At 43.8% G+C, this 11,101-nt stretch overlaps 1 protein-coding gene across 1 annotated transcript in view; it reads left to right on the forward strand.

Annotated features, from left to right (window-relative positions):
• The window catches only part of LOC109291212 (sodium channel protein type 5 subunit alpha-like), a 374,712-nt gene that overhangs the window by 139,727 nt on the left and 223,884 nt on the right, over positions 1-11,101 (forward strand). Inside the window, exon 8 of the mRNA XM_019508100.1 lies at positions 7,557-7,620. Within this exon, the coding sequence (XP_019363645.1) occupies positions 7,557-7,620 (64 nt within the window). The remainder of the gene's footprint in view (positions 1-7,556; positions 7,621-11,101) is intronic.

Consider the following 11,101-nt stretch of genomic DNA (forward strand, 5'->3'; position numbering starts at 1 on the left):
CACCAACACTTACCAGGTGTAAATCAGGCTTAATCACTATGAAGTGTCCTCTTGAGCCACCAAGCTCATGTGATAATTAGCAGGCTAGAAAGTCTCTCAGCTACTCTCTCCACATGTACAATAGGTGCCTATCCATCGAGACAGCTCACCTCTTTTTTTTTTTTTTAATGCCATTTTAATCTTGCTAAGGGGGTAGCTGCTACCACACACTAGCTGGGCTTAATATAAAATATGAGTTTTTGAGGCCATTCTGGGCATACTCACAGCATGGTTTGATCCCCAGGTCTACAATAAATAAATGCATCTTGGAGTGGATTAGGGATGCTGTATTTTAGGAAGCCCATGTTCAAATGGCCCCAGTTTGGGAACACTAACCCTGCTTGCTCTCCCAGAAGACAGACCAGATTTCAGAACAGTCCAAATAAGCATGTTGATTTTTAAGGCTCTTGGAAGAAGTCAGTCTTTAAGCAGAAAGGAGTTCTTCACCTTTGCTACAGCAAGTTCCATTGTAATACACATGGGAGTGGTGGTTGGATACTGCTCTGCAATAAGGAGTCCTGCAGATGAAATTATTGCAGTTAAAAAAATTGCTAGATACAAACAATTCTTGCTCTATTAGCACTAGCATGCTATTTGATGAATGCTACCAACTTAAAATCTAAGCCAATGATTCTCAAGCAGGGTGTTATGCAATTCTTGGTCAGGGTGTTTAGTAGGGCTGTGCGAAATGGGCCCTATTCGATTCAGATTTGGATTTGGCCCGAATCAAGGACAGTGATTTGATTCTTGATTCAGATCACTGTCCCTGATTCAAGCTGGCCAAATCTGAATCTCACGATTCGATGCTGATTTGATGAATCAGCAATTTGGGCACAGCCACAGCTTTAAAAGTTTTTTCTACATACCTTGAGGTATCAGCGTGACTCGTGATTGCTGCGGTGCTGGGGCAGATGCAATTTGGGCACAGCAGTGCGGGGGGCTCTCCAGCAGGCTCAGCAGCGAACCCAGAAGTGAACTACTTCCAGTCCACTTCTGGGTCTGCCAGGGAGAATGCTGGGGGCCCCCCATCCCCCCCCCAGCCTGGCGATCGGCCGCAGGGGGACTCCAGGTGCCCCCCCAGACCCAGGAGACACCAGTCACTGAGCTGGGAGGGCATGGAGGGGGGCCCCACCATGCTCCCCAGTGGACAAGGAAGTGGACTGGAAGTGCTTCTGGTCCACTTCCAGGTCTGCTGCCAAGCACGCTGGCATTTTCAGAGGGGCGCCTTGAGCCTATTCCTGGGTCCCTTGAGCCTAAAGAGGTTGAAAAGCAATCATGAGTGACTGGTGCTTCGTGACTCTGGGGGGGCACCCGCACAAGCCGCCAGTGGCACCAGCCCTGCCATCAGCATCAGTGTCAGTCGTCAGGGGGGACACCAGCCCCATGCTCCCCCTACCAGTCACCTATGGAAACAATGATCCAAACATTGGACAGCCTATTTTTCCCTAGCCTGACTTTTAGGAATGGCTGCACTCCTTTTGCTGGCTTTTTCCAAAGCATTGAGGCTGGAAGAGTGCCCCAGCATGAGAAATTTAGACTACAAACAATTAAAGGCTGGCAAAATAATAAGCAATTGAAAACAGGAGCTTGTAATGGAGAGTGTTAGGCTGCCTCCGCGATCAACATTGCTGCCAGTTCCACCTGTAATAAGCAAATAAATAAAAAGATGAAAAGAAAGAAATGGGTGGATGGCTAAGCAACAACTAAAGGGACAGTGGGGAATTATAGCTATCTCAAAAGTAAATGAAGAATATGAATCAGAAGGAGAGAAGAGAGAGAGTTAGATTGATACATCAGTAGTTTCAACTAAAATGAATAGAATGGTGTTTTATGGTGAATATCAGGAACCATTTTCTGGCAATGAGATCAAAAGGACTGAGGAATATAGACTCTCCCAAGGGAAATAATGACATTCCTGTTACTTCAGGCACTTAAAAACTATACCCCTGAGAATAGTCCTTTTTCATCAGGTGATGGTCTCCCCGCCTGAATAGCCTTTTTTCATCTTTAATGCCTATAGATCCCTAACTTTGAGAAGCAAGCGCCCCTTGGCATCCGAGGTTGCAACATGACAGCTTCTTAGGTCGTGTTGATGAGTTAATAAAGGACAAATCCCCCTTTGAAATCCATGGGAGTTCTGACAAGAAGTGTGGTACAGTCAAGCCAGTTCCTCGTTCCCTTGTGTTTTACCGGAAGTAGTTTGGGTGAGCTGCTGAAAAGTCCCATAACCTAAAGGAATGTACCTTTCCATGAGCTGGTTGTAACAATCTTTTTTTTTTGGAATTTATTCCATCTTATCACATTTCTTTCTGAGTGCAGATATACCTAGCAGTTGCCCACAGCATGGAAAAGGAAGGAGGACTCCTATTAAAGATATGGAAACAAAACAGATTGAGGGTTCTTGATGGTTTGTGGCTACAATCAAAAAATACTACCCGGGACTCTCATCTGTAAAAGCAGAGGGAGAAAGACCTCTAGTACGTGCATCCTCCTCCTCTTATCTGCTCTTAGTTGTATCTGTTGTATGCCAGAGCCACTCCCCTCAACTGATTTACTCCAGAGAATTGTAGGTGTCACTGGGTGTGTCTACACGTGCGATTAATGTGACTGAATAAACTCTGGTGCACTTCACACCTGAGTTTATTGCTCCTGGGCACCACATTTACACATGCGCCGCAGCATGTTGAGCTGGGTCAGAGCAGCTCTGGTTAACGGGATCTGGGGCTGCCAGCCCAGGGCTGTTCCAGCCTGGCTCACCATGCTGCAGAGGAGCTGGCTGGGACATGAGGGTGCTTCAGTGCAGGGCTAGCCCGCAGGCAGCTTCTACCCTGAAGCACCCTCATGCCCCAGCCAGCCCCGTCAGCGTCTACACATGCATTGCGGCACACTAAATAATGCCGCTGTAGGATAATATGTGTGCTGACAAGTACTACCCTATATTAGTGCTTATTAGTTTACTGTGGCCTAGTAGGGCCACACGTATAGTTGCTGAGACTTTACTGAGGAGCTTATTAGGCAGCTCCATAGTAAACATCTCATGGAGATGCACCCACTGAGAGCTGGGGTTGGCCTTTTTCTTGTGGTCCGTGGTTAGTATGAGATTACTCACTTTTTTTCCATCCGCAGTCTGGTTCCTCTGCTTTCTGGAAGAGTTGTGGAATCTCTTTCACTAGAGGTTTTCAAGAAGATGCTGGACAGGGATCTGACCGGCAAGGTTTTTGATCAGTGCATCCTGCCTCTGTGCAGTGGGTTGGACTAGAATGACTCAAGAGGTCCCTTCCAACTCGATTCTATAGGTTTCCTATCGTATCTAAAAACAGATGCGTTCCAGTCAGCACCATTATATCCAATCTAGCGAATATGGGCAACAGTAGCGGTGATGGCACAGCAATAGAGGCTTCAGAAAACCAGTTATAAACCTACAGTCCCTGCTGAACATACAAAGCCCATGACTAGGGCCTTCATCTTGTCTTTGTCCCTTGTTAACCATGCTAGCCAAATTAAAGCCAGATTTAAGTGTGCCTAGTTGGGCTGTTGCCACACTGTTAATGTACTCTATAACAAACGTGCTGAACACTTGCTTTACACAAGTGTTTTACACAGCTCCTCCTGTGTCAACAACTCTGAAATTTGAGCCTGAAGAAACTTGATTTCTGGGCTGTTGGTAGGGTCACAGACTTCATAGGAATTGCAAAGAAAGACTATAAGTGTTGGTATAGTGTATGTTAGTGTAGGTTTATGCATCTGGGCACTGGCAAATGAATTATGAATTTTGAGCCTGGATGTTGGAAATTGTTGTTCATGCTGTATACTAGGTACTAACTGGAGCTGTTGTTTGACATTGCTGAAATATAGAAATAAGAAACTACCGGTGACTCATGACCAACCATCCTTTGATATGGGCCACTGTTGCTAAACCTTTTCTTTTATACTTGATCTTTTACACTTCTTCTAGGAAATTCCTAAAAGTGAAAAGTTAAAATGTATTGAAAGAAAATGGGTACTTACACAGAGCAGCTGACTTGTGCTAGCTGGCCATGTGCCCACTCTAAAGCTAAACCACAGTAACTTAGGCCTGTTTTATTGAGGGCTAAGTTGTCCTGGTTTTGTTTTCCCTTAGGTCAGGTATGGTGGACATTACACTTTTACTGGTATAAGTGATCGGAAACCAGTATATACCTCTAACAGAACAAAAGTTTGGCACACAAAACCAGTCTATACCCATAACAGAACAGAAATTCAGCACACACAGACTGGCTTAAACATGGCAGAACCTGGTCTAAGATTGCCCCTCTCCCCTACTATTCTGTTTGCTACTGATCTAGATTATGCCACTTACAGAAAACCACGTCACTTACGTTGGTTCATGCTTGGGCTTGTTGAATGTCTGTACTTGGCCTTAATGTGCAATAAGACCAGGCATGCTGACAGTTACTGTGATTCAGCTACTCCATGGGCAGCTGTTCAATTAATTACTATATTTTGTCTGTAACCTATGTGTGGAGATCTACCACAGGCTTTCTTTTCTATGACACACTACATATTTTAGGAAAGGTGGTAACATCTTTTTATTAAAAAACTTTTCTCCAACAACAACAAAAAAAAGCTCTTTTCTTGTGACCAAAAAATGTTGTAACAAACATATTTATTTCTGCATTCGATGAAGGACTAACCTAGCCTTTTTGGAATGATAAATTGACCAGTGGTTGAGTTTTTGCTAATACAGCAATTGGGCTCTTGAAGCATAATGCTCTAACCCTCCCCCCTACCCACTTCAGTTATTGCTAGGGAATCGGCTATTAGTCTCTCTTCAGACTCAAACCTTGCAAAAGAACAGTAACAATGACGATGCAGAATGGCCTCCACTGCTTGGATGCACCCCGTCAGCAGTACCCAAGTACTGACCCTCCACCATGCATTTCATTAAGCCTTTTGGTACTTAGCAGGCCATTTGCTTTAGAAACGTAGATGTTTTAAGTCAACAACAGATGATGGAGTCTTGTGTACTCTTGGGTTTTTAAAACTCATCCAGAGCACTGTGACCTGTTTATCTATGTTCTCCTTCTCTTTTATGTTGTTACTCTTTCTGCAACACCTTTTCACCAAATTGACCATGACTCGTTGCCTCAGGGACAATAGGACTGCAGTTCCAATCCTATCTGGGAAATGGGAGTTAAATAGTAGGGATGAGTAATTGTGCATCACAGCTACACGGTGGTCTTAAAGCTGGAACAAGGTAACCTTAGACTAGAAATAAGGCACAGATTTTTATCCGGAAGGGTAATTAAATATCAAGTGATGTAATATGCTCTCTCTATCCCTTGCTGTCCTTAAGGCAAATCTGGATGCCTATAAAGAAAGACATGCTGTACCGGGGGAGTTTCTACAATGGGCGTTTTGCAGGGGGTGATGTTCTAATAGTCCCTTTTCTAGGCTTAAAAGTCTCCAGATCTCTGAAAAGGGACAGTTGACAAGAACCAATTCTCTTTCTTATATTGTTCAACATATGTGGTGATAAAGTTTGTGAACAGGCTGCAGAACACCAGCAAGTTGCTGCAATATCTCTTACCCTATCATCAGTCCATATTCACTCCCTGTTCTGGAGGTGCACTGGGATTATGTTGCCAGCTGAATACATCATTGCTGTCTCACCTTGAGTAAAGCAGATTTGTCAATGGGCAGAGGATATGGAGGACACAACTCTTCCTTTGCCTCCCTTTTGTCAAGGAGATTGTTCAGAGGTGTTAAACCAGGTTAAAAACCATAGAGTTGTTTCTAATTCCAGGAGCTTTCCTTGGAAAGCCCTTTTTTTATGAGCACAAAAAGCCACAGTCTGAGCAGGATGCATCTTTTTCCTGTGACAGCCTATGTCCACGCTAGCACATGGCCCAAGGACCACACAGCAAATGGGCAATGGTATGTTGCTCTTAACAGGCGTCAGGATAGGGAGTGCCCATTGCTCGCAGCTTATTCTGAAAGCGGCACCACCTCTGTTCAATCAGTTGCACCATTGCATATCAGCGTGTATAAATGCCTATCAGCTTGTGTTCTTGGAGTTTAAAACATTTACTGATGTGGGCTTAGTCTGTAATGGAGACACAGGTACACAGCACCTGCTAGTTAGGTTTCTAGCCATCAAGTCTTAAGTCAGCAGGAAATCACTGGCTGTCTCTCGTCTCTGTTGCATTGAACACATCTATTTTTATCCCACTTCTCTTCTCTCGTTTAATGTTTTAAGGCCACCTCCAGTCTTCCAGCAGGCAGCCACCATCAACCACTTGTTACTTGTTCAACTAAGCACTTTTGGTTCTTTCTCCCATGCAGCTTTTCTAAATGCCCACAAAGTTACCCTGTTTTCTCCTCAAAGCTCTCCTTGTCATGCTGTATGGAAATACTCCTGACAGATGTTAAGCTGGTTCTGAGGTCATTGCCTTTCATGTTGACCAATGTTGTCTAATTGTTTCCTTGTATTTGCCCATTTCTCTGTAACATTGCCTGCCGTTGTCCTGCTGCTTTACCTGTGGCAGGTTAGGGTGCTATGCCTTGTGGTTGTGTGATGGGGTTGACTGTAGATTTAGCAATAGGTTAGACATGGATTCATGTGGGATGGTTTGGATAGGAGTGGTCCTGCATCAGGCAGGGGGCTGAACTAGAAGATCTCCAGAGGTCCCTTCCAGCCCGACTTTTCTATGAATCTATGATCTTTTTTCTTACAATTAGAATTAAAGTGTCTTGGCACTTGAACCTGTTTTATTTGGTGTTTATACAGCAAGGTGGGGTCAAAGTCCATGACCAATAATCCTAATTACTCTGATTTACTATAATAATACACTTAATAAACTATAATGAATAAACTTTGAGCTATGAAATGCAGGGTATATTAGGTACATTTGTAGACTAGGTTAGGATGTGACATTTGTACCCATCTGAAATCCATCCGAGTCCACATTCATCTGCTCATAGAAGGCATCTATTATTAAGACCTGATTAAAGATAATGGCCTTGTCGTGCTAACACTTTCCTGGAAAGTCTATTGTTGGGCCCTTATTTCTAAACCTCCCCTCCTACTTCTGTTTCTTTGAATTTGGGTTTCTTGATGTCTGTCTGAGTTTTGGACAGATACATTTTAATAATGAAGTCATTGCCTTTTTATTTGTCTTCATTATATTAAACAGAGTCGCAAGCACATTACTGGGGGAAAGGGATGCTTTATGAACACATTTTTTATACTTCCTTATAGCTGGTTAAGTTTTTAACCCATGGGAGACAGGTTTCCTTCCACAGACCCCAACTCTAGTCGATATATATTTTATTTATGTATAGTATAATGTTAATGGGCAAAATTCTCTGTTGGTTAAAGTGGGCACCGCTCCAATAAGTTCCCGAATGACTATTGCTACTATTGCTATTATATATGTAGTTGCGTGCATAATTCCCACCAGTCATATTAATCTGAGATGCACCTATTAGAAAGTATGTTTCTGATGAATGATTTCTTTCTTCTTTTATTGTTGCAGAAAACTACTTCATAAAGAACGGCACTACAGATGTATTACTGTGTGGCAAAAGCTCAGATGCTGGGTAAGTTGCTCTTGCTTCTGTTGTCTGTCTATGCCACACTTTGGCTCAGCTTTGTCCACTTCTAACTAGCATGAAGTAGGGATTTTGACTTCCTGGTGTCAGTAATAATAGAAGCAGAGATAATGACAATATTGCGCATAATAATACAATTTTCCAAACAGCAGGAGAGAGAGGTTGGTGTGTCTCACTTATTCATGTCTAAATTCTTTAGAGGCCTTCTTACAAGGTCTTTTTCAATCAATTTAATTTTCTCCTCAAAAAAGTGGCTGAAACTCAATAATGTTTTGGCTGAGTGGAGAGTGGTTTAAAGGAAATGAGAGATGCAGAAAAGCAACAGGGAACTAGACTGATGATGACCTCAAGGATTTCTACCTTGGGAGGATGGAGTGAACAATAAATTCAAACCCTTGGCTGGTATTGAAATCAAAATGCTTTGGAGCTGCATGGACACGTAAAATGTGTCAAATGCATGCATACTATTTTCCCACACTTCTGCTCATAAGCAGAGGAAGCTAATGCAGATTAGCTGCACAGACATAGGGCAGGAGCCCTCATACATTGACTCCACAAATACAGGCCTTCCCTGCTGCCTGTCCATGTGGTCCCCCAGGCTCACTGCTATGCAGTATTGCAGCAGTGGCATTTTACCCCAAAAGGTGATTCTTCCGGGCCTGAAGGGATGGGGCTTGAGCTAAGAGGGAAGGAGGAGTCAGAGAGGGCTTGTAAATCACTGGGGACTTTCTGAGCTGCTACATGTTGGGTAGGAAGGAAGAAAAGGAATCCAGACAGAGAATGAGTATGGAAGTGGGAGGAAAGTATTCTGATCCAGGTAGGTAGGAGGAGGTTGTTTGTGCTTGGTCAAGATGGGCTAGGAAGAGGAAGCTGAGGGCTTTGAGATGGTTTCAAATGGGCTGATTGAACAGAGTTGAGTGTGGATAAATGGAAAGAATGGGGAGGTCACTGCAGGGGACTTGCAGTGGGAGTGTGTCGGTAAGGAGGGTAAGAGCTAGGCTGGTGCGGATGGACAGGCAGAGAGAAAGTGGAGAGAAAACAGTTAAAGGGTGCGAGAGAAGTAAGAACTATTTTCTGCTGCCACTGTCTATAGCAATATTTACATTCAGAGAGAGGATAACTGGAAGTGTCAGCCTTCCCTGGCATGTCTTGTACATCTGATCTGTATTGCCAGTCTGATTTAGACTGCAGGCTCCTTGGGCAGTGGGCCATGCTTTCCTCTGTGTCTGTTCTGAGAAAGGTACAACGTCAGCATTTATTAAACAGATGTGTTGATGACTGCAAATCATTGCTCTATTCCAGGTTCAGACCAGACTCCATAGTCGTAGGGGTATTTTCTGTGAGGCTCCAGGACTTTGCAGACCCTCTAGATCCCTTCAAGTAGAGATAAGTTAAACATGGGTCACACTGAGGTGTAGATTCGAGTCCCAGTGGTGGTTAGATAGTTGTGGCCTGAAAGATGTTAGTTATATGGTATCACTGGAGATGAGGGGAGCACTCTCCGCTGGATAAAACTGGAATCAGGAGGCAGCGACTTCGACAGGGATGGATAATGGATCTGGCTTCCTCCATTGCCTCTTCTATTGGAAGATAATACTCTAATACAATACTCTATTTGGAATATAATACTTTATAATGTTGTATGCTGTGGGGTGGATCTGAGCCACATCACTGTGCAGACACCCCAGCCTAAAGAATTTGAATTCAAGAGTCAAAAGAAGGCAGGAGAGCCATGCTGGCAAAAGAAACAGCAATGAGGCAGCCAGGCCCACCAGAGGATTGTGATTGGAAGCATCAAGTGAAGAAATTACAGTTGTCTTTTCTGTGGGAAGACAATGCTATCTCCAGACCTTGAGCCCTCACAGTTGTGTTGCGAGACAGATGCATCAGAGCTGCTGTGCTTGTACAGGTCTGCCTTTTTCCCTCTACCATCAGATCCTTCTTTGCTCACCCTCTGCTTCATTAGCCCTGGGATACTTTTTTTTGTATTTAATGGCTTAGTATGTGTCCAAAGCTCGTGGCTCATGCTAACCTATTAGCTCTGGATGAAATTATTGCTACATCTTATACATTCTGTATTTGAGATCATGCTTGCTTTCTAATCCCGTCATCAATTTAAGAGGTGCAGATAATTTGGAAGAAGATAGCAGGACCCAAGGGAGTTACAGAGACATGTAAGGGGAGCTGAGGGTCTGCAAGAATGTCATATCAACCTATTTTATAGAGGTGATTTAGGGATCTTCTAATTCAATACTGCAAGTTCAAGATGGATAAAAAGGAACTGGGTTCAATATCTAGGGATCAAGGCACAGCATGGCCAAAATCTTCTAGGAGAAACCTGATCAGGACGTGCATAGGATGGGTTGGCAACTGGCAGCTGTCTGTTCGATCTGGCCTACAAACATGAGGCTTTGGTGGCCTTGGGGGATTTCAGCAGCAGTTGCTTTGCCTGTGCCAGTAACCAGTTCCTTCCCCACGCTGGCACAGGGAAAAAGTGGTGGGCACAGGGAAAAATGGCAGTGGCAGGTGCTTTTCCCATGCAAGAACAAAGAAAAGCATCAGCGGTGGGTGTTTTCCACTGCTACCAGTGGAGAAAAGCAGCAGTGGCACCTGGGTCCTACCACCCTCCTACCCACCCACCAACCTACCTCTGACCCAAACTGGGTCAATCTGTCCCACAGCCTTAAAACATCGCTGACCACTAGTGTAGCATATAAAATATATTTCACGGCAAGGGAAAGTAGGATAAGAGAAGGTATATCACTTTATGCATAAGACAGCACCGTCCCATCTACTAGCGATGCACTGCAGCTGGCATCAGTAGAAATGCCTGACCTGGGGTCTCACTGGTTTAGAGATCAGAAGGTGGTAGGGCATTATCTTCTAGGTCCTAGCATCTTTGGACTTACTTGTGCCCATGGCCCATAACAGTTCAAATTTCTTCGCCTTCAGGGTGTTCTGGAGGCCCATAAGGAGATGTCTATGTTGGTGGTAGTAGGTAGGGAAGGAAGTGGTGTGTGCAGTACTATGGTGGAGATCCTTTGGTGGGTGTTGGGATGTTCAGTTGTATCGTATTGTATTTACCTTCTGGTCAGGTTTTTAGATTTGAGGTAACTGGCAAGTCTGTTTTAGCACACTTTTAAAGGAATGGAATAGGCACCCTGAGGTTTCCCTGCTCCTCTGCCATTGCAGAGGGATACAAATCCAAACACATGTATTCTGGTGATTATTAGATGAGGAGACTGAAATTTCTGCTTGTAAGTGTTTTGACAAATATTTTTGATAGAGACTACATCCCGCGTCGGGGGAGCAGCCTTACATTAGAAGGGGCTCTGAGATGGATTAAGTAATTGTTGCTAGATGCTTTATCATGGACAACCCGATCATCTCAAAGGCAAGAGTTTAATTGAATTATTAGTGGGGTTTGGGATATATATATATATATATATATATATATGTGTGTATATAT

The sequence above is a fragment of the Gavialis gangeticus genome, unplaced genomic scaffold, assembly GCF_001723915.1.
Source record: "Gavialis gangeticus isolate Ggan-Ray unplaced genomic scaffold, GavGan_comp1, whole genome shotgun sequence".
Classification (NCBI taxonomy): domain Eukaryota; kingdom Metazoa; phylum Chordata; order Crocodylia; family Gavialidae; genus Gavialis; species Gavialis gangeticus.